The 24,683-nt window shown below is 44.0% G+C and overlaps 3 protein-coding genes across 3 annotated transcripts; 2 read left to right on the forward strand and 1 right to left on the reverse strand.

Moving 5' to 3' along the window:
• Nucleotides 1-21,663: 21,663 nt before the first annotated feature.
• On the forward strand, nt 21,664-22,632 carry MYCFIDRAFT_127803 (uncharacterized protein; the record flags this gene model as incomplete). Its single annotated transcript, XM_007922542.1, has 1 exon — nt 21,664-22,632. A coding segment is annotated over one exon (969 nt), but the record flags the coding sequence as incomplete, so codon positions are not given.
• Nucleotides 22,633-22,709: 77 nt separating this feature from the next.
• MYCFIDRAFT_60691 (uncharacterized protein) lies at nt 22,710-23,396 on the reverse strand. The gene is made up of 3 exons (XM_007922031.1): nt 23,272-23,396; nt 23,015-23,130; nt 22,710-22,948 (listed from the first exon to the last, which is right to left on the reverse strand). Exons 1-3 carry the CDS (start codon nt 23,318-23,320, stop codon nt 22,850-22,852), a joined length of 264 nt encoding a protein of 87 aa, XP_007920222.1. The 5' UTR covers nt 23,321-23,396; the 3' UTR covers nt 22,710-22,849.
• Nucleotides 23,397-23,560: 164 nt separating this feature from the next.
• Nucleotides 23,561-24,291, forward strand: MYCFIDRAFT_158466 (uncharacterized protein). Its single transcript, XM_007922543.1, has 3 exons — nt 23,561-23,690; nt 23,746-23,761; nt 23,816-24,291. The coding sequence occupies exons 1-3, from the start codon at nt 23,565-23,567 to the stop codon at nt 23,986-23,988; spliced, it is 315 nt and encodes a 104-aa protein (XP_007920734.1). The 5' UTR covers nt 23,561-23,564; the 3' UTR covers nt 23,989-24,291.
• The last annotated feature ends 392 nt before the right edge of the window (nt 24,292-24,683 follow it).

Genomic DNA, 24,683 nt, shown 5'->3' on the forward strand with positions numbered 1-24,683 from the left:
AACGCGTCTAGAGGAATATAGTACTAATCTAGCGTAGACGCTAGAGGGCTTTACGATCCTCGCTACGGCGGAAGGCAATCTTCGATAGACCTTTTATAAGGCGCTATCGCTTATTTCTACTAACGGCAGTTTAAGTACTAGCGAGGTTTAGGCGGTATTAAGCTACGCTACTAAGAATAGATATATACGGCCTTTCCTGACATTTACTAAGGACGGACTAGACACAGAACTATACTACGTATTAACGGACTCCGGTCGACAACTATTATAGCGATATACACCGTTATTCTTAGGCCGCGGTTGTATTAACGATACGCTAATAGCGAGCTTAGTACCGTTGCCCCCGGCTAATAATATAGACGAATCCGATTTAGAATTACTCGAGGTAATAGCTCGCCTATAATCGTAGGGGACGCTAGGCAGCGAGTTTAGTACTATATAGCGTTAGACTATTGCTAGCCTATCGATAGTGCTTCTAAATCTAGACTATCCGCTCTCTAATATTAGACGGTTTTCCTTTCTAAAATATTACGTACTAGCGGTTATCGCGGTAGTTAATCTAGATTACGTTTTCGATAGGAAGTCGTTTATATAAGCGGTTATAGCGCTTACTACGAAGAAGAAATAGTTAACGGAGCTAGCGAAGGCGTTAGTAGGCGAGAGCCGACAGACAGGCCGAGCGCTCTATAAGGCTATAGCCGACTACTTTATCGATAAGGACGACCCTCCGCCGCACTATTTAAGTAAATAGGAGTTTGTTTAGAAGGGTAAAGCGTTATAGGTCGAGATTCTAGAGGCCGAGAAGCTATAGGATATCGTGCCGGGCTTCTTTGCCCTTTACCGAGACGCCGCTACCTACGCGTCTAGTAGCCTAGTTAATAGTACGGAAAGCGGCCCGATTAATCCCGTTAGCGCGTAGCTTCTTAATACGCCTTCGGCTTTAGAATCGGCACTACCGTTAATAATACCCGCAAATCGACCGGCTTTACTAGAATTACTATCTTCGCTAGCGCGTATACTTCCTAATTTACCGCTACTATAGGTACCCGCCTTCCTAACGTAGGCGCTAAGTAACGGCTCGCTATAAGCGCCCGTACTAGCTCCTCCTAAGCTCCTAGCTACTCCGATTAAGTCGGTTTTTAAGGAACCTCTAGTTCTATTTCCTAAAGAACTTAAGTTCGAGCGGTAGCGGCTTCGAGGCTAGCGTACGCGCTAGACTTTAATTAATAAGCGTCTCCTTCGCGCTAACGAGACGCCCGAACAAGCTGCAATCCGGTAGTACGTAGAGTATAAGGACTATAATAAGAAAGTCGATACGCTAATCGCCGCTAATCCTATAGAGCGTAATAAGAATAGAGATATACGCTTTGTCTAGGCTGCGAAGCTCGTACGTAACGCGTACGCTAAGGACGCTAACGGTCGGCTACCTAATCTTTTTCGCCTACGCCTATATAAGCGAATAGTCGAATACTATTTAGTAAGGCTTTAGCATTACCTATATTATCTATACCTTATAGCTAGCGATCGGCGCTTCTAGATTCTACGCGAATTGTATTAGTATATAGGCAAGCTAGTTACTAATTTTAAAAACCTACTCTTTACGTAACTATACTCCTTCTAAATCGTAAACGACGATCTCGCCCGTAAATACTCTATCTTTAGAACCGACCTCTACTCGGACGGTTACGATACGTAGTAGGAGATTTACGTAATACGCTTTAGCGAGTACGTAGCGCTTATAATAGCGGGCGAATTAAAGGAGCTTCCTAATCTAGCTAACCTCGATACGAATTTTCTGCTAACTATTACTTTCTACTATACGAAGTTATAGCACCGACTCCTAGTAAACATTACCCGCTTACGCGAGAACTTCCTTAGCTTAAGCACCTATACCGGCGACTTACGATTCTAGCTAGTACTGTCTCTAATCCGTAATAGAGCCGTCGGTCTTATAGTACGCGCTATCTTATACTTCCTATAGATAGTCGATCTCGTATAAGAGTAGTTCTACCGCTTCGTCCTAAAAGAATATTACGATAGCATTATAGTAGGCGGTTATCCGGTCCTATATAAGCGTAGCGAGAACGGTAAGGATGTCTCCTACCGCGATTACGGTAAGGAATACTAAAAGACGGGCAAGCGACCTATTAGTAAATACGTCGGAGCGATAAAGCATTACGAGATCGACTTAACTACCTACGGCGAAGTCTAATTCTTATAGATAGTAGCTACCGGACGACTCTTAATAGTACGCCTACCTCTACTAGACTCCTAGCTTAAGGACTATACCGTTTAGCTACTACTAATCGGTATAGAGCTTAGTACCTAGTTAGCTATATAGCTCTATAAGTAGTATAAGTCCTCCCTAAACTCTAGTAGTCTGCCCTATCTATACCGTCGTAACCTAGGTCGCCTAGCTATTACCTAGGACGTCGTCGCTTATACCTAGCGATATATTACGGTCTGCAACGCCTATACGCTTCGTAGCGAGGGCTATATATCCGCCCTCTATACTAATAAGGCGCTTACGGATACGAAGGCTACTAATACGTCGCGTACAGAATAGTACGCTTAGCTTATAAGTAGCGGTCGCTACTAGAACGGTACCTATACCGCTAATAAGGGCAAAGGCATACCTCTACTACTCCTTAACCGTTAATGCCTAGTAGACTTTAGCCTAGTCTACTAGCTAACTTAGATCGATCTAGTATACGCCTTATCTACCTTTATCGCCTATATCTAGACACTTAAGGACGGCGCTATCCCTAATAGATTAGAGCCCGCGCTAACGCTATAGTTCTATAATTTGCCGAAGACGGTCTCTACCGATCTAGTCTTCGATCCTTTAGGCGTCTAGGAGCGTATTATATAGGGTAATACTATTTTTAAGTACGATAAGATAGTAACGAATAAGAATTACTAGTAGTACAATATCGACTATACTTAGGATCCTATAGGCGCATTCCTAGTGCCGTTACCCGACTACTCGCTAGACGAGACCGACCTTACTAACGCGCGCCTCTTTAGTAAAATCTTCCCTCCTAAGCTCGCGACTCGGGCTAAGCCGCAACCTCCGGCCGTTGCCCTACTAACTAAGGCGATCTAGCTAAACTCTTCGCGCGTATTACTATCGACTAAGTTAAATACTCGCTAGAAGCTAACCGCTAGCCCGTTCTTAGCGCCTCGCTTATCGTCGAAGATACCGCTACTATCTAACCTATTCTCTACGCCTACGAAGGCTCTAGTTGCGGCTTAGCTACTACCGCCTAATAATACGGTTACGTAGCTATAGTATAAGCTCCTATCGCTTCTAATACGCTTGCTACCTTTGCCCGCTCTATAGGAAAACACTATAGGCGCCTACGGACAATATTAATATAATGCGACGGCAATTAGTATACGTACGCTTAACTTACAAGCTCTCTACTATATGCGCTAGTCTAAGTTAGTAGCAACCGAGGTATACTAGCTTTAATAGATACTAGCTAAGGCACAGATCCGCGAAGCAACTAAGCGCTAGATAGCCTAGTAGTATCGTCTTTCCGCTATAGTCTTAAAGGAGTCGCTTACGCTATCGCTAACCTATCTATACTACGATTTCTTATGCGTCGCGCTATAATAGGTAATCCCTATACTATACCTAATTAACGAGGACGCTTTTAAGCTGCTCGGCGGCGTATAAGGCAATACTACTAAGGATAAGATCGCGAAGCTTAACGTATAGATAGCCGACTACTTTAAGCTATATAGTGCTATACGCGACGCCGATACGCTACTATTGCTAGGTGCCGACTTCCCTAATATCCCTATCGATTAGTTAGACTACGCTACTACTATAGCGGACGTAGTTAATACCTCGCTGTCCGATAATAAGACTATAAAGACCGTCGCGCCTTAGCCGTAGCTAAAAGCGGTTTAGACTATACCGACTAGCTTACGCGACGCCCTTCGTAACCGTCGTAATAAGCAAGTATAAAACCGACGCAATTATTACTAGAGAGACACGATTCTACACCTAGCATTACCGTTCTAGTATACTGTTTAGGCTTAGCCTTTATGCGACGCTATTACGCTCTTTTGCCTTAAACCTTCCTACGGTACGGCCTACTAAGGACCTTTGTTTTAGGACACTATAGACAGTGCCGACCTTTTTTGTAGAAAGGGAGGCTATTACGATATAATACTATTGCATATACGATAGCAGGCAGCGGTTACTATCGACCGCTACGGTCGCTATTGCTACTAATAGTAGGACTATTATATAGATAGCTTGCCTCGCGGCACCTTAGAGAATGCATTAACTTTTGCACCGCATAACTGTTACGATATCTTCGTACTATAACCGTGTGCCTAGCAAAGAGCTTCGGATAGCTGTTTTACTATAGCGAGAGCTATATACCTTACTTCTTAGTATCTTAGCAAGATGCAAAGGCAGAGAATAGTAAGGGATACAGAAATTTCTAGAAGTCTTCGAAATTTACTATTAGTAACTAATAGAACTATAGCATTATAACTAGTAGTATCGAAGGTAGTAACAACTATGCTAGAGAATTCGCCTCTTACTAAGTTTCTTACTAATTCTGGAACTAACGAGCACTCGGAATACTGTATACGATATACCCGATTTAGTCCTCTTCGCTTAAGTCTAACACCTCGATTACGCGAATGTCTATATGCTAGCGGCTGTTAATTTCCAATATCTAACGCTTCTGGTAACTACGAGACAGTTCTATCGCTATCGTAGCCGTCGTTACTATATCCTATCGGCGTTAGAACGTTAGTAACGAGGTTCTCGTTAAGGCTAAAGTTAGTAACCTACGATAACTGCGAAGGAATAAGAGGAACGTGTCTAATACGTCTAATAATAAGGGCTCTTAGCTTATTAAATTAACGTACCGTAGACGCGTATATTAGCTTTATACGCTTCTTAGAGCGGCTATCGATATCGTCTATTCGGCGGATTAGATAGTAGTTGTTTGTTGCCTCGGAATAATAGTTAGCTCTTAGTTGATTTGCTAACGTAGTAATAGCTTCTCGAAATAGCTCTAATACTCGACTTAATAACCGCTCCTTATTTAGCTGCTTCTTACTATCGATATCTAAGCGGCGGCGCGCTATATATAGCGTCGAAGGGGGATTAGAAAGAGCCGGATTTGGTGCTAGCGTTAATAGAGCTATAACAACTAGACTCGGTGTCGATAGACTTACAAACGCTACTAGTTCTTAGACTCGCTACGATATAATACGGAGTATATTGTCTTAGACTTGCTAAGCTAGTGTCTTATAACTACGCAGTTTATTAGGCGTAAGAAGCTTCTCGCAGAGCTTCTTATTGTTTAGCAATATAGTGTCCTTAAAGCGATTAAGTATCTGTTTAAACTCGGAGTCCTTAGTAACTATACCGGAGGCCGTTAATAGCGCTCTATACTCGATAACTCGCTTTGCAATCTACCTACGAATAAGTGTATCTATGCCCTTAATAGCACGCTATCTATGTTAGGACCAAAGAGGTTGTACGTAATTAGTATGTAACTAGGCTCGAGTGAAGCTAGGGTCTTAATGCCTTAGGTAGGGCTTAGCGCTTAGCGTTAGGCTAACTAGCCTACCTTCCTCCCTCTTCTCTTAGATCTCTATCGAATACTACCTGTACCTACTACTACCCTATCTACCTACTAACAGACCCTTCTTATATAGTATTCGATCTACCCTTTAAGGGCAGTAGCTAGATAGTTCTTATTTTAAGCTTTTAGCGGTATAGCTACGAATAAGACTAATCTAACTATATTACGCCCGAAGAACGGGACCTATACGTACTATTCTATCGAAACAACCGTACTAATTATTAAGCAAGGCCTTCTATACGGCCTATTACACTAAGTTAAACATGCTAGACCGGTGTCTACTAATTCCGCTACATCCGTATCTTAGGGGCTAACAATACATTATTAGTGCTACCCCTTATTATAATAGCCGGCTTATTACGAAACAACAATCGCGGCGCCGCTAGCAGCGCTAGCAACGACAATGCTAGTAGTGTGGTGCCTGCTAAAGTGCCTGCTAAAGTGCCTACTAGAGTACCTACTAAAGTGCCTTCTACTAAAGAGCCTACCGGAGAGCCTGCTAAAGAAGAACCTATAATTCTAGGTAACGACCTAGAGTTGCCTGTTAACGACATTCTTAACAACATTGTTAATCGACGATGTAGCTAACTAGCCTTTAGCCCTTAACTGTTAGGGAGACTTTAAGAAGCTACTTAAAATAGGCTTACTGCCCTACGTTAAGAACAATAGCTAAAGGATAATCTCCTCGAGCTCCGTCGCCTTTAGGAAGCCCCGACAACTAAACTAATAGCGGGACCTTCTTTACTACCTATCTAAAAGAAGGACGCTAAACTTAAGGACTATACCGTGTTTTACGGATCTAGTCGAAAGCAGTATAACGACTATATTCGTGACTGTGAACTTAACTAGCGCAACGTACTAAGAGCGCTACTAGACGACTATTCCTTAGTCGTACACGCTATGCAGTATATTAATAGCGACCTAAAGCGTATATAGGATAACTATTTCGATTCCCTCGACGATTAAACCGCTATTTAGTAGCAAACCTATAAAACTATTATACTAGACACCCTTAGAAACCCTATACTAAGGCAATAATATACTTAGGACCTATATCTTCGAGCTAAACAAAAGACTAATTAATCGGCTCGTTTATTCGAGGCCTACTTAAAAACCCTTAAAGACGACCTTCTACCTAAGACTAATTCTATATAGATCTCCGAGATACGCCTAAAACTTAGGTAGGAACTTATCCTCGAATTAGACCGTCGCCGCGTGTTCGAACAAGCTAACCTAATACGCATTTAATTTATAGTCGAAGTAGAAACAGCCGAACGAGCTATCTAGCTCTAATAACGACTAGAATTAAGGATCCGACTAGCTAGTACTAACCGTAGCAACCGTAGTAGCCGCGGAGGAAACTAAGGTTCCTACTAAGACAACAATGCTAATAGTAGGAATAGTAACAACGACCGTAGAAGAGGCCGTAGCCAGCGACTATATAGAGGAGGCCGTAATAGGGGCCGTAGAAGGGGCTCGTATCCCTATAGTACTAATCGCTTAACTAATAATAGTAGCAATAGCGGCTATAGCAACCCCCTAACTAGATTGAAGTGCTTTAATTATAATAGTACTAGCTATCTATTAGGCTAATGCGATAAACTAAGGGATTAGACCCGAATTAATCGTACTTCCGCTAAACACCGAAAGCACCTCTTAGCGGCTAACGCTACCCCTATAGGCTAACCTTCGAAAAAAGAGTAAGCGCCGTACTAACTGTTAGCCTCGTACGGCGTAAGACTATCGACATTGTGCTAGCTATAACACGCTCCTACCTTGTATAGGACACGAAGGGCACTAGCTATTAAACTAAGGTTATACTAGATCTAGGAAATTCAGTTAGTGCCCTTATTAGCTATCGCCTAGCTAAGCAATTAGACCTTCGACAACTACCGAGGACTAACCTACTAACCCTTGCTTGGTTTAATAACGCTCGGCACTTAACCTATAGGGCCTACTATATTCCTATAGCTCTAAAGGACGACCTCGGAAATGAACGCCTACTAGACTTTACTACCTACGTAGTAGATATAGACAACCTATATAGGGGAGCTACTATTGTTATTAGCAACCCTATTCTTAAGTACTACGCTATAGCTATAGACCTAGGCCTCTAGAAGTAGCGATTTAGAATCGCTAGGAAAGAGGATATTAAACACATTAATATTAGCGAGTGTCCTAATAATATTAGGGTCCTATTTATTAGCAACCTAATACTAGCCTCCGCCTTAGCTAATCCGACTACCGACCTGCTCGGTAATAACGATAAGCCTATACCCCCTAATAGTATAGACCCTAATTAGCTTGCTCGCATACTAGAGCCTATTCGAGAGACCTATATTAATGTATTCAAATATTACCTAGCATCGACATTGCCTATGTTTAAGGAGACGGATTATAAGATTAACATTATAGAGGGCAAGGAGGTTCCTTTTAGCCCCCTCTACAACCTTAGTAAGCGAGAGCTTGCTATATTGCGTAAGTACCTAGAGGAAAACCTAGCTAATAGCCGCATTCGGTATAGTAACAGCCCTACTAGTGCCCCTATCCTGTTCGTACTAAAGAAGGATAGTAGCCTACGCCTCTATATCGATTATCGTAGGCTTAATGCTATTACTATTAAAGATCGCTATCTACTTCCTCTTATTAATAAGACCCTCGATCGCCTTTCTAGTACCTACTACTATACTATATTAGACATTAAGGACGCCTATTACCGCATTCGTATTCGTAAGGGCGATAAATAGAAGACAGCCTTTCGTACTCGCTATAGCTATTTCGAGTACTTAGTTATACTATTTAGGCTAGCTAATGCCCCTACTACATTCTAGTCCTACATTAATCGGGCCCTATTAGGCCTATTAGATTACCTCTATATAGTTTACCTAGATAACATCCTAGTTTATATATACTTACCTCACATTGCGGAGCACTAGGCTATAGTCCGTAAGGTCCTCGACCGCCTACGAGCCTATAGACTATATTACAAGCCTTCTAAATGCACCTTTGCTGCTAAGGAGGTAGCCTTCCTCGGTTTTATCGTATTAACTAATAGTGTTAAGGCTAATCCGGATTGGATTAAAATAATTACTAAATAGCCTATTCCTACGTCTATTAAGGAGCTTTAATCGTTCCTTAGCTTCGCTAATTTCTACCGCCGTTTTATTAAGGGCTATTCGAGGCATGTAATGCTATTAACTAAGCTTACTAAGACTAAGGCAAACCCTTCTAGAGAGTTTAGGTAGACTAACAAAACACAAGCCGCTTTTAACGGTCTAAAGAAACGATTTACTAAAGTCCCCTTATTGTACTATTTCGTACTAAGTAAGTAGATCCGAATTAAGACTAACGCTTTACAGTTCGCTATATCGGCTATTATATTATAGCAATTAGATAATAACTATTACTAGCACCCGATTGCCTTCTTTTTACGAAAGATAATCGATATAGAACGTCGATATAAGACCTACGAGTAAGAGCTCTTAGCAATCGTAGAAGCCTTTAAGCATTAGCGCTACTATCTTAATAGTGCTTATATAAGAACCTGAGCAAGTAAAGTCTCCTATCCTGCCTTAGCAAGCCTATGTAACAATTATGTAATGTTATTACGTATAGTACGATACAGCCGCGCTAGCGATAAGCTTGCTTAGCGTATACGCGTAATGCTCGATTACTCGTACGGATATACTCGGTAGCCGGTACGGCAGATATGCTATCCGTACTAGGCCTAGTTAATAGTAGTCGCTCTGCCCTATTCTAAGAAAGGCACAGTTTAGTTCTACTTTCTACTACGGCGATTAGTAGAGGGTATTCTATACGTTGCTATATACCTATTTTCTTATAGTTCTAAACCGTCTACCCTTCGTAGCGGCCTATAGAACCCCGAAAGATAAACGCAAGCGATCCGAACGCGCCGGGCGCGGGAAACGCGTAGAATAATACATTAGGAGCGCCTATAGTATTAGAAAACGACGCGGCGATATAACAATACGAGGCCGAATATTAGGCGCGCCGGGAAGCGACCCGCCTACGGCTCGAACGATTTCTAGCTAAGTAAGAAGTGCTTAGGCTAGAAGTGTAGGCTTAAGAAGCTAAGCGAGAAAATGCGCGTCTTTGTACCCTTAGGGACGTAGGCGATGCGCTAGCTCCGAGTAGCGGTACCGCCGGCGAGGGTCCTACGATAACCCTACCTCTAGGCGACGACGACGATAAGGACGAGGAAGAATTAGCTAACGAGTCGATTTAGAGGCCTGAATCTTAGAGAGCTAAATCTGTCTCGTATCGACTACCTCTTTCCGGAAGTGCGCTAAGCGTAGCCCCTATGCCTAGTATAAGCTACGCAGTCGCTAGTCTTGCGGCTATTAAGCCTCGCCTAAAGGAACCTAAGCCCTTTAAAGGCGATACGATTAAGGAGTCGAGGCGATTCCTTCGAGAACTTTCTATTACCTTTATACTATCCGGAGCTACCTATTATACGGACGAGAGCAAGGTGCTTTATAGTATTATATACCTCGTAGGCGATATATAGGAGCGATAGTATAATAAAAACAGCCTTAAGGACCTATAGAATTATACCTACTAGGACTTTAAAACCTTCTATCGGGACTGCGTCGGGGACCCTATAAACCGTATACTAAACGTAACCCTCGAGTATAAGGCGGCCCGTTAGCGTAAGGGACAGTTAGTCTAAAGCTTTGCCCTTAAGCTCGCAGTGCTCGAAGATTAACTTAGCGACTATAGCGAGGAGTATAGGATCCGCTATCTCCTCGTTAAACTCTAGCCGGCGATTCGTAGCGCGATTATTAAATACTATATAGTGCTAACGACGCGTTACGAACTCGTAGAGCTTGCGACGCGTATCGAGACCCCTAATAAGCCGTCTAGCAAACGCAAGGATCGTAACTACGATAAAACCGGAGGTAGCAAAGGTAAGAAGCGTCGATCTAATAGTTAGGCCCGTAAGTAGCAGTTAAATCGCGACCGTAGCGTAGGCGGAAAGCATACGAAGGGCGATAACTCGTAAGGCAGGTATAATATTAGCAAGGTCGAATGTTATAGCTGTCGTTAGAAAGGCTATTACAAGAACGCGTACCCGAACCGCTATCTCTAGAAAGACGACAACCCTACGGTACGCAAGGTAGCCGCTAACGCTAAAGAAAAGAAGAACGACTCGAAGGCTAAGGGAAAAGATAAGGCACCTCCTAAGAGCTAGGGATAGGTACGGAATCTTAACTAAGTAGCTTAGTAGTAGTAGTACCTACGGGACGCGTACGCGGAGCAATTGTTACGTAAGAAGGGGAAGTGTCCGTCGAATGCTTATTAGATAATGCTGCTAATATTAATATAGTATCTTAAGAATTCGTTCTACGATACTAGCCTTAGCGGATTGTTAACGCCGTACTGCCTAGTACCGATAGTTTCTAGGGCGACCGAGGATACTACTACGGAGCGCATTATCTACGCTTACGGATCGCCGACTCTATAGGCTAAGAACGTATTACTACCGGAGTGTTCTACGCTTTCGAAATGCCCCTCCCTAATATCATTCTTAGTAGGCCTTAGAGGCGCGATTAAAAGGTAATCGTCGATAGCTCGACGGATGCCTAGACCTATAGGAACGAAGCTATAGCGCGTTCGATACGCGTACGGGAACTATAGGAATTCTAGAAGGATATACGTAACGCCCTATACATATATGCGATTAGCGTTCGCTAGCTCCGCGATATCGCTAAGGGTTCCTCCTTACTAGAAGAATTTAAAGACTTCGAAGACGTCTTTATAATAATGCCCGAAGCGAGGCGCAAGCTCCTCGAAGACGTAGAGTATACGATTAACCTAATCCCCGGAACGAAGCCGCTATATAAACCTCTCTACTATTCTTTAGGAAGAGAGCTTAGCGACCTTTGTAATTACCTAAGCTTAGCCTTAGACAACGATTAGATCTAGCTTAGTATAAGCGAGGCGGGTACGCCGATCCTATTCGTACTAAAGAAGGATAGCAGTCTAAGACTCTACGTCGATTATAGGGGGCTAAACGAGATTACTATCAAAAATCGTTACCCCCTGCCCCTTATTAGCGAAACGCTTAATAGGCTTAAGGACGCCGAATAGTATACGTCCTTAGACCTCTAGGATGTATATTACCGTATTTGTATTAAGCGGGGCGACGAGTAGAAGACTACGTTCCGTACGCGGTACGGGCACTTCGAGTATAAGGTAATGCCTTTTAGGCTTACTAATGCTCCTACTACGTTTTAAGGATACATTAATAGGGCGTTAGCTAGCCTAGTTAATATTTGCTGTATCGTCTACCTTAACGACATCCTCGTCTATAGCAAAACGCGAGAGGACTACGTACGAGACGTACGCGCTGTCCTTACGCGGCTTAGAAAGTTTGCATTATATATAAACAGAAAGAAATATTCCTTTTAGAAGAAAGAAGTCGAATTCCTTAGGTTTATCGTTAGTACCGAAGGCGTATCGATAGATTAGCGTAGGGTAAACGCTATTAACGAGTAGCCTCGCCTATTAACGCTAAAGGAGGTTTAATCCTTCCTCGGATTCTATAACTTCTACCGGAGGTTTATCCCTAATTACTCCCGGATCGTTACACTACTAACCGCCCTGTCGAAAGGAGCCGTAAATAGCCGAAAGCTAGGGCAGGTCCCGTAGGGCGAAAGCGAGGAGCAAGCGTTCCGCTAGCTAAAGGCTGCCTTTAGCTCGGCCTCGATATTACGACACTATAATCCTACGAAGCCCCTACGTATCGAAACCGATACCTCTACGTTTGCCTTAGTAGGAATTATATTACAATAGAGCGAAAATAGGAATTGGTACCCTATTGCCTTCTAGTTACGAAAAATAGTCCTAGCCGAGACTAATTATAAGACCTATAACTAGGAGCTCCTAGCGGTTGTCGAGTCCTTTAAGCATTAGCGCCCGTACCTCGATAGCGCCTAGTATACGACCCGCGTAGTTGTCGACTACGCTAATCTTAAGGGCTTTATAAAGATAAAGTAGCTTATTAGAAGGTAGGCAAGATAGGCAACCTTCCTTATATCTTTTAACTTTACTATTAAATATCGGGCTAGTAAGCGAAACCTAGCCGATACGCCTTTACGACGTAGCGACTACGAGAGCAAGTCGTAGGCGGTAAACAACCTTCTCCCTATATTATAGTCGAAACTAGCTCTATAGTTAAATCTGCCCGAGGATATCGAGCCGATTATAAAACGCATCTCTATTATATATATAGGGATGCGAGACGCTAGTGCAGCGCTAGCGGAACGCAAGAGTTTTATTAGCAGTCCTATAAGAGTAGCGGCTACTATCGTTAGGAATAACGGGCCCTACTACGAGACACCTAATATAATCCTTAGTTTCGTACGCACTTTATAATAGCTAGAGCAAGCGAGAGGAGGAGGCTTATACGAGACAAGCTTACCGGCGGGTAGCTTAGCCTCGTTAAGTAGTTCTAACCTCCCGCCTAGCTATTCTCGTCGTAGTAACCTTATTTACTACGGCGATGCGCTATATATCCCTAAGGACTACGTATTGCGTATGCAACTAATACGCATATACTACGACGACCCTTTAGCTAGACACTTTAGTATAGCTAAGACTATAGACCTAATACGCCGAAAGTACTTCTAGCCGAAGATAGCCGAGGATGTTACGGCCTATATCCGTACCTATAGAATTTGTTAACGGTCGAAGGCGAAGCGCTATCGCCCCTATAGAGAGCTCGCTGCTCTACCTATACCGACCCGACCTTAGTAAGAGTTAACAATAGACTTTATTACCGATCTCCCGCCGAGCAAGCTCGGCGCCTACGTATATACTACGATCCTCGTAATAGTCGACCGCTATACGAAGATAAGCCTCTTTATCCTAACGACGAAGAAGTGTATAGTAGTAGAACTCGCGGATATCCTTTAAAGGGAGGTAATTAGACGTTTTAGAGTGCTATTAGGTATTGTTAGCGATCGTAGATCGCTATTTACTAGCTAGTTTTAGAGCGACTTCTGCTTCGAAGCGTATATAAAGCGCAGGCTTAGTATAGCCTTCTATCCTTAGACTAATAGGCAAACCGAACGCGCGAACTAGACCCTCGAGCAATACCTACGATACTATTACTCCGAGAACTAGGATAATTAGGCTAAACTATTGCCCTAGGCAGAGTTTGCCTATAACAACAGCGTTTATCCTGCGTTACGTATAAGCCCCTTTAGGATGCTCTACGGCTTTAATCCTAATTTAATGCTAAGGTAAATAAGCTGCTAGCTCGGGACGAGCTAACTAAGGGAAGGGCACTAGCAGCTATCGACGCTGCGGAGCGACTATAGAAAGCGCATAAAACGCTTACGGAACGCTAGCAGAAAGTAGCAGAATACTAGGCTAAGCAATACAATACATACTATACTACTAAGACATATAGTATAGGCGACTTAGTCTTACTATCGATAAAGAACATTAGCTTAGATGTCCTAAAGAAGAAACTTAGCCCGAAGTATATAGGGCCTTTCCGTATTATTAACGCAGTTAGAGCGTAGGCGTACCGCCTAGCACTACCGTCAAGTACGAAGATCTACAATGTTTTCTATATTTCCCTCCTCGAGCCTTAGTATAGGCGCGATAGCGAGGAGTATAAGATAAGTATACCTATCGCTAAAGGTAACGAGTAGTAGGTAGAAACAATCGTAGTAAAGAAGATAAAGAAGCGGAAGGCGTACTACCTTATTAAGTAGCGAGGTTAGCCTAAAGAATACAACACTTAGGAGCTAGCTATTTATATTAAAGATTCTATAGCGTTAGACGAGTTCGAAGCTTAAGCGAAGCGCAAGCGTAGGTAGTAATTAAAACAAAAGAAAATAAGACTTAAGAAAAAATAGTAGACACATACTCGTTTCGCTACTAAAAAGGGCCTATCGGCCTAATATATATACAGATAGCGCCGCGTAGGCGCGGCGACGGCGGGCCGCCTACCCTACTTATCGTTATCCTCCTCTTCGTCCTCCTCTTCGATACCTATAGCGGCATCGATAGTAGCGACGGCGTTAGCGCCGACGCGCTAAGCGAGGTTCTAGTGCGGTTAGTATGCGAAGCGTAAGTAAAACGAGGCTGCGGGAAAAAACTATACCTAACGACCGATCTCTACTAAACTAGCTAGGTTAGTACCGATATACTCGAGCGTACTAAGCAAGTTAACGTCCGTAAGGGACCCGCTAGCGGCCCTCTTACGGGCTAGGGCTTTGCCGCCTAGGGTTACCTTATTCTTATTAGTATAAAAGACGTTAAGCGTAGATAGGATAACTAACATCGAGGTTAGTATACGGAGCGCAAGCGAAGCGCGTACGAAATATACGTACGACGACGGAGTCTAACTCGGCCTAGAGTGCCTCTAAGGCCTCGTCCGACTCCTCGACGGAGTCGTAGCCGTCTAGGTTATACAAGTCGCGCGCGGAGCGCGCGGCGCGAATGCGGGCTAGTAGCGAGACGAGGGAGCGTACCGTAATAGGAGTATAGGGGTAATAGCTGCTATAGCAGCGATTATAGTTGCGCTTAGTAGCTAGGTCTATATTGCCGCCTATATAAAGCTTAGTTAGGTCTACTAAAGCGAGTTAGTTACGAAGCGCATACGCGTAGCAAGTAGCGAGAAAACGTACCGTTAGCTGTTATATGCTTAAAGTAACGAGTGTAGCCCTTTAGGACTTTTAGGGGGCGCTAGGCCGGCGTAGTAGGCGTCGTAGGGCTAGCGCCTGCGGCGCGCTTGCCTGCGGTACGCGTAGGGGTAGATATGCTAGTAATGTTTTTTTTTAATAGATATTTAAAAAAGAAAAATCTTTAAGTAATACTAGGGGGGCGCGAGGGCAGAGTAGGCGGGGCGTAGGCGTATAGTGTTCGGAGCGCTTAGAAAAAGAAGAAGTTTTTAAGCGGGCTTCGAATGCTTTAAATACTCGCCTCGCTTTCGGATAGCTTGCGTTCTCGCGTAGCTACCGCGTTCTTAGAAATTTAGGCAACTTCTAGTTAGTACTAGAAGCAGCCGCGCTTTAAATCTATAAACAAATAAGCAACTACGAGGCAGATCGTAACGTGCCTAGCAACTATAGCGTAGCAACAGATGCGTATAAGGTGCGTATATATAGCGTAGAGTATAAGAAATAGTATAATTTACTATATTGCCCTATAGCTAGGATAGCTATACTAGGGGAAGGAGATAATTGTAAGAACCTAAGCAAGTGAAGTCTCCTGTCCTGCCTTAGCAAGCCTATATAACAATCATGTAATGTTATTACGTATAGTACGATGTAGCCGCGCTAGCGATAAGCTTGCTTAGCGTATACGCGTAATACTCGATTACTCGTACGGACATGCTCGGTAGCCGGCACGGCAGATATGCTATCTGTGCTAGGCCTAGTTAATAGTAGTCGCTCTGCCCTATTCTAAGAAAGGCACGGTTTAGTTCTACTTTCTATTACGGCGATTAGTAGAGGGTGTTCTATACGTTGCTATATACCTATTTTCTTACAGCTTAGTATACAATTTAGGTCTATATAGACTATAACAACCGCCGTAGTATTACTAAGGTTACTAGGGTTATAGGTCGATAGGCTAGATAGGCCGTCTACCTCGCTAGGTTTGATTTTAATATATTATACCGGCTAGGCGTAAGTAACCCTACCGATAGCCTATCGAGGCGACCTAATTACGATAGCGAGACCTAATATATTAATTCTTTGTTTCTAACCCTATAGTATAAGATTGCTATAGCCCGTATTGTTAATAAGCAAGCGTAGGATAAGCGGACTTCCGGACCCCGCGGCGACAACAAATACTATAGCGGAGTTATCGTTCTTCTAGTATACGTTAAAAGAAAGGACGTAGATCGCTCGAGCTATAATAACTCGATTAAAGACATTGCTATCTATAGTAATAGCCTATATAGCGACAGCACTATAGAAGAGGTTATAGTAGTTCCGGCTACTAGTACTATTAGATATATATAATGCGTACCTCGTTCGATAGCACGGGTACTATTAAATAACCTTGCAAATAGGGATAGTTAATCGTTTATAGATAAGCTATTGCGTGCTTAGTAGAGGGACGCCTTTGCTATCGAGCGTATTAATAAGCTTGTAAGTAGGCGGGCGACTCGATCTAGTAAGAGTAATAACAATTAGTCGATCGACGACAAAGGTTACTTAAAGTTTAAGGGTAGGTATTATATCCCCGCTAAACAATCGATTAGATAAGAGCTTTTAAAGAGGCACTATAATAGTAAGCTCGCTAGTTACTATAGTATAGAGAGGTCGCACGAGTTACTATCGCGCACATACTACTAGCTAAATAGTAAGCGGCATATAAAGGAGTATATACAGACCTATGCAGTATACTAGCGAGTTAAAGCACTAAAGCACTTACTATTTAGCGAGTTGTCTTCACTTCCTGTTCCTAGGAAGCTATTTGCTAAGCTTATAATAGACTTTATTATAGGCCTTCTGCCTGCTAAGCGCAGGGGCAGCAAGGATGTATATAATGCTATCCTTATTATAGTAGATCGATTTACTAAAGGCGCTCGATATATCCCGGCGCGTAAGGATTGGACTGCTATTAATATAGTAGAGTCGCTATAGACTAACATCTTCTACACCTATTAGGGGACCCCTAAGGGGATAGTCTCCGATAGGGGTACGACATTTATATCGCACTATTAGAGCGAAATATGCCTATAGCTAAGACTAAAGCATCGGCTATTAACAGCCTTCTATCTATAGACTAACGGTTAAACAGAGAGGCAGAATACTACCCTATAGCAGTACCTACGCAGTTATATTAATAAGAACCCCGAGGACTAGGTTAACCTCCTATAACTAGCTAAATTCGTATACAATAATAGTGTCTACTTATCTACTAAGGTCTCCCCTTATTTTGCTATAATAGGCTAGAACGCTGCCTTACTATAAGACCTATTTACCTCGCTCGAGGCCGAGCGCAAGGAAAGGGAAGCGTATTAAGTACTAATACCTAAGACACTAGCGGCTATTAAGAGGGTTCAAAAGATGCGAGAGATTTACGCTAAGATAGCTAACAAACTAGCAAAGGCCTAGGCCTATTAGAAGGCCTATTACGACAAACATTATATACCGATAACCTTTAAGTAAGGCGATATAGTTATGCTAAGCACTAAGAACCTCCGTATCCGCAAGCACCTATTACCTAACAGTAAAACAAGGCCTAAGCTCGCACTAAGATACATTAGTCTATTCCGTATTCGAGAAGTTAAGGGCTCCTCCGTATAGGCCTATTAGTTGTAGCTTCCTCCTTATTATACTATCTATAACACCTTCTATATATCCCTCCTTAAGCTATATTACCTACGCGAGGGGGATAAAGCCCCTACTAAACACGAAGACATACTAGCGGATAGTAAAGAGCTATAGTCTATAGAACGTATCCTATAGTACTAGACTAGGAAAGGCAAGAAGGAGTACCTATTAAGATAGCAAGGCTATTTACCTAAATAGGACTCGTAGGAAGCTAAAGCCTCTTTTAAAGATATAACTAAGTTGTTAGATAAGTATTAGACTAGTATAAAGAACAAGAAGAAGGCTAAGGGCCTATAATATCGCCTAGGAATAATGCTACCCCTAGGGTGCTGTTAGCTAACTAATTAGAGACAAGCAAGTGTTAGCAATAAAGGACAATAAGACTACACTAGGCGCGCTACGACGCGTTAATTAATTAATCGTATACTCTTTTAAGGACTCTACCTCTTTACTAACGCGCCCTATAGGTCCCCCTCTTATTCCTTTATTCTATCGAGGCCTCGAGGCCTAGGCGATCGGCGAGGACGGCGTCGCGCTTATAATAGCGCGGCCGGCGCGGCTATATTAGTAACGGTATTACCGAGTTGTTATTAGTTAAAGAAGGAAATTAGAAGAAGGTAAAGTTAGCGCTAAGACGACTAGCGCCGCTACTATTAATATTACTTGCTATTATTACTGCGCCTATAGACATAACCTTACCTATACTACGAGCCTAAGGCACCTTTAATCAAAACTTTAATCAAAACTTTAAGGCTAAGTTAAAACTTTAAGCCGCCTAAAAGATTGAGCAACTAATAGACTAACTAAGGGTAAAACTATAGAGCTAAGCTAGCCGGGGTCGATCTTACAGACAATAGGTTACTCCTCGATCTATCTAACTCTTTAAGCGAGGCGAACCTCTACTACTATACTTATAATAGCCTTTACCTATAGAAACTAGACGAGCTGTGTTTTTTCTAAAAAGATAAGATAAGATTAACAATTAAAGGCTGCTAAACCTAACTAATTAGGGCTAGCGAAACTACGAACAATAATAGCCCTCGTAACAATAAGAACAAACCCTCGGAAGCGGATATAGCTAGGTCTTTTAGAGTAGACGTAAAGAACTCGGAACGATATTACTTAGAACAGAGGCAGGGCTGCAATACCTCGTACGTCTACCTATTATAGTAGGGAAGACGCGCTCGTATTGTAATTAGTCGAAGGTCCCTAATTCTCCTAGTTATATATCACTTTATTATATATAAGGATAGCGCAGTTAGAGTTAGATATTGTATTGTGTTAGAGGTAAGGTTTGATATAGTTACATAATCGGTAATTGCGTGTTTAATTTAGCGCGGACTAAGAAGCTTGCTAGACCTGCTAAGTTAGTAGCGATAGAGGTTAAGAATAGAACATAGACCGGCTACGAGGGCGCGGCCTTTAGAAGGGAAGCGTATATTAGGACTAAAGAGGTTACACGTAATTAGCATATAACTAGGCTCGAGTAAAGCTAGGGTCTTAATGCCTTAGGCAGGGCTTAGCGCTTAGCGTTAGGCTAACTAGCCTGCCTTCCTCCCTCTTCTCTTAGATCTCTATCGAATACTACCTATACCTACTACTACCCTATCTACCTACTAATAGACCCTTCTTACAATCTAGTAGGCTTATAGTCGTTATACTACTTCTAATAGCGCTTAACTATATCTCGGATCCGACCTTCTATATAATAGCTAGTATTAGCCTCGAAGTGCTTAATAATTAGTAAGGCAAAATCGTCCGATATGCGGCTGTCGCTATTAACTCGATTATAGTCGTCTTCTACGCCTTCTAGTAGGTTAAAGTTGTGCTAAGAGTCTTTAGTAGCAGTAGAAGGCTAAGAGTCGCTTAAATCTAGTATAGGCTATTAGACTACAGCCTATTATTGTTGTTCCTATTATTGTTATTCCTATTATTGCCGCTACCGCTCGAGGTAAGCCGTTAAAGAGGTATCTATACCTCTTTAAATAAGTTAAAATAACCGGCCTTAGTAGAGTTAAAATTAGTATCTAGTTAGTAGCTATACTGCTCTCGCTATCGCTATTATAGCTTAAATTAGTTAATAAGCTTGCTATAGACATAGAGCGACTATATAGTAGCCGCTTAATAACCGACTAGATTAGAGGCAATAGACTTCCGACTAAATATAGCTATATTAAAGAGACATCTATATAAAGAGGGTTACCTCGTAGAGCTACTCGAATAGGTATAGGCGGTGCCTATAGTAGTAGGTAGACTAGAGTAGTAAAGGCTAGTATAGAAGAGCCGGAGCCTAGGTCGATAATACGAGAGGGATAAGAGAGGGGGTCTATAGTAGCTATAATCGAGAATAAGGGTAGTTATACTAATAATTAAAGACCTCTCCTACTTCTAAAGATAGCTCTTATCCTATAGACGACATACTATAATTAATCCTCGAATTTAGGTTCTATCTAGTTAGTAGTAGCCCTTTAGCGGCCCCCTAGTAGCCTCTATTACTAATTATAATAACGGCTATATACCTAGACCTTTATATATATAAGTTAGTGCCCTCTCGTACTACTATCTCGAAGACCTAATAGCTACTTTCTACCTCGCTATCGTAGAGCCAATTTGCCTTTAATAAGCTAAGCCGGACAGGGTTTAAGCTACCTTCTATATTCTTCTAATACCTAACTTCTTCTAGCTAAGGCAGGATTACTACCCCTACGAGTCGTAAATATAGTGTCTTATATGCTTTTAAACGCGCGCGTTTAAAAGCACGGTCTAAGGTCTACGAGTTGATAATTTACCCCTATTCAAACCGGCGGTCGAAGGATGCGGTACTAACCTTCGCATCCACCTTGTTCCCCGACTGCGCGAAATTGGTGGCTTCTAAAGGTCCCTATTAGAACTACTAGAACTGGGTCCTATCGCTAGAACGACAGGGCCGCGAAAACCCCAGGTGCAAATTAACGTATTCTCTCCGGACTCGCGTGCTGCCAACAATGGGGAGCGGTATTTGGCACTTCGTCAAAAGCTATGCTTTGAGCTTCCAGACGTCTGCACGCGATAGCCTGATGGCGTTCCAGCCCAGGATCCGCAGGGAATAAATGAGTGCATCTTCCCCTCTGGCCACCTGCCTCTGCCCACAGCACTACCTGTTGTTCCCCTCCCTTTCCAGAATGTTATGACAGCCCAGCTTGTCCTCTCGCAGCGACGTCTTTTCCCACAACGATCAAGTCAAACATTGCCCAGATTTGTCGCAGAGAGCGACAGGACCTCGCCAAAATGCATTGAACCAAGTGAGGGGACAAGATCCGAAATGTGCACAGCAGTCCAAAGTAGACGAAGACGAGGTCGAGGGGGTGTGATGTGAGAATGAATTCATTGGCGACTTTCAAAACGATACATATCCAGATTGGAAGATCGCTTGACCCATGTCTCGCCAAGCTTATCCGAAAACTCTAATCTTCTTCAGATCATGTGACTCTCACGCTCGCGATAACGCGAACCCGCATGCACGCAGTCCTAGAACCAATGAGTATGAGACTCGAGTATTGGTGATGAATGACCGAGGACTCCAAATATCACTTCTTCCACACCTTTCAAGCCGTCGGCACTCTGATATCGCGGCCTAGCCAGTACAAGCCAGCATGTCATTCCTTATCAGCTTTCCTGGCAGCCAACCAAATTGAACCAATGTCAGCTACGAAACGCCTATGGCTTGATGCTGATAGATTCCTTACCTGCAACATGTCGGCTTGTTCTTGATTCTCGTCGGAGGACTGGTCACGATCATTGCTGTAGCGGCAATGCCTGCTCAACACGCCAGTAATAAGTTCGTATGGGGAGATTTTCAGAACCTGACAGGCTGGCCAAACGGAGTTGCATTCTTGACTGGTGTTCTCAACGGTGCTTTCGCAATCGGAACTCCTGACTCTGTCTCGCATATGGCAGAGGAGCTGCCTAATCCCAGAGTCGATTTGCCCAAAGCCGTATTTGCTCAAGTTGGGCTCGGATTCATCACGGCTTTCGTCTTCGGCATCGCGGTCTTCTATGGCATCAACGACCTCGACGCAGTGATTGGCAGCACGGGTTCCTTTCCACTGGGCGAGATCTATGCACAGGCAACAGGGAGCCGAGGTGCCACTTTCGGCCTTTTGCTGATCGTCTTCCTCTCCATTATGATATGTCCTGTGGGGACAGTGCTGATGCTTGGTCGTCTCTGGTGGGCCTTAGCACGAGACAATGCAACACCATTCTCCGGCTTCTTCTCGAAAGTCAACGAGCGCCTATCCTGCCCGGTCCCCGCGACAATCTTCTGCTCCATCCTAACCACTGGATTTGGCGCGATTCAGTTGGGATCCAAAGTCGCCTTCACAGATCTTGTCGGCTCGTTCATCATCCTCACAACTGCATCATACTTCCTCGCATTCTTTCCGCACCTACTCTCGAAGCGTTCTAACGTGCCCAAGGGACCGTTTTGGATGGGAAGTGCAGGGTATTTGGTGAATGGGATAGCGTCAACGCTCATCCTGTTCTTCATCTTTTGGTTCTCATGGCCATACGCCAAGCCAGTGACGGTCAGCTTGATGAACTACAATTCTGTTAGTTTGGTAGGCTGCGTGGTTTTGACAGCGTTTTGGTGGATTGTGCACGGCATCAAGAACTATCCGGGCCCTAAGCTCGCGCAGCTGTACCTGTAGGATGATGTTTCGTAGTCGCCTTCTGACTTTGCATGCCATATCAAGTACCGATCACGAGAAATAGCATCGCTGCGATTGCAAGAAAGCATCATTTCACCATTCTCCATTCGCCTGTGATATGTACACGAAGGCTGCGATTGAGCTGGAAAGCCATTGCAAGCCAGATGTATCCGTCCATCGCATCCAATCGTCCTCTATCGCTTCTGAGTCTTGACGTCTATTGATCCAACCTGGATGGAAAAGTTCCATTCTCTCTTTGGTCATCCCATCGCTCGCACCACGATGCCGGGCACAGGGATTTATAGGCTAGGTAGAACTGTAATCCACGTCAGCTATCCTGTCCCAATGCTATTCTACTCGTAGCGGCTCGCTCTGCTCGTACCTGGCGGCAAGGCTTGAAGTCCTCACCCTTGGCGAGGATGCACTTGTGGTAGTCGACGTAGTTTTGCCAACAGTGCTTGGTTTGATTCTGGTTCGGGAAGCGGGCGTCGAAGCCTGGGTTATATCAGTATTTGTTCTCCTCATTCTCTCGCGATTTCGTTCGGTCGAGGGATAGTGGCAATGGGCTCACGTACCGGCTGCAGAACTTGTCAGTTGCTATCTATCTCATGGGGCGGCAAAGTAGGCATTGGAGCGTACCTGTTACGAACTTGAAGGGCATGGTCACGCGCTCCTCATCGTCAGACATTTTGGCCGGATCTGTTCGGTGATTTGATGGGTAGATTGAGAGAAGTGCTTCGTCGCTGGAGGAGATGGTGGTTGTGGGGGTGGAGTGGTAGCGCTCTGGTGATGCATCATCTGAGCGAAGGTCAGGAAGGAACGAATCGCGGTTGCGGGATTTGCCGCTGCCGAGCTCTTCACCTTGAACATTGAACAAGTCCAGCAGCTACAGCACAACGACAACTGACTCTCCACTCCGCTACCCACACACAATGCAGACGACACGATTCGCCACCATGCTGCGCCAGCAGGCACCAACTCTCCGCAGCCGTGTCCAGCCATCTATCCGCATGCAGGCGAGGGGCTTCAGAACGACGCAGATCAGACAAGCCGTTCCGGTATGCATACATTCAGAGAAAGATCTGTAGGCTGCCTATGCTAACATCTAAATAGAAGGAAGAGCAGTCCGGTGTGTAATATCCGCGAAGAGACACCGAAGGCCAAGAATTAATGCATGATATAGCCCATACTATTTCGCAGCGTCTCCGAACCCTCAAGAAGATCCCACCGGAGTTGATCCCTCTTGGTGTTGTCCTGGCAGCTGCCCTGATTGCTGCTGGCTATTCCATGACCAGAAAGCTTATGACCGATAAGACGCTCCGCCTTTCGAGACAAGGAAAGCAGGCAGAGCACTAGAATGCAGTGTGAGCTGGGACGTAGGAGCTATTGTACAGATGCAGGACACGGACTCGGAATTCGGTTTGCGCCAATGAGGCCAAGAGAGAGGATAACATCAACTTTCCTATGTAGTGCACAATTGCACGGGTCCCGTGCTGTCACGCTACGCAGGCTGCCTTTTTGTTCATTGTTGCATTTACGGGACGCGGATATCACGTTGCAAGTCTGCACTTGACAACTGACAGAGTCGCTCCCACGTTGGACCTGCGATACTGCAACATCACAATAGCAAACAATGCCAAGACCTTGGATTGGTCGTCGCAGTTGCCAGTGAGTGCTGGCTCCTCCCGGCTATACCAGTTTGGAAATCTGGCAACGATGTACACACGTGAATCACGATGATGCTCCCAGGTCCTCGCAATCTACGCTTTCGAGCCGACTTACGGAGACGGGATTGCGTTTTAGGGACGATAAACGCAATGGCACTCACAAAGCTCACACAGCTAGATGCTTACCCTGGGTCTTCGTTATCAGAGCTCAGGATTCGATGCACTGCGGGAGGTAGCGCATGCGCGATGGTGGCTACGATGCTTGTGCAAGCTGCCAATCCACCGAAGCTGTACCTTGCTGTGGTGCCTGTACTGATCTCCTTGAATAGAATCGAGACTTATGTGGTGCTGCGAGACTGGCTGGCTTGCTCCAGGTCTTCACGG

This window comes from Pseudocercospora fijiensis (assembly GCF_000340215.1).
Source record: "Pseudocercospora fijiensis CIRAD86 unplaced genomic scaffold MYCFIscaffold_1, whole genome shotgun sequence".
NCBI lineage: Eukaryota > Fungi > Ascomycota > Dothideomycetes > Mycosphaerellales > Mycosphaerellaceae > Pseudocercospora > Pseudocercospora fijiensis.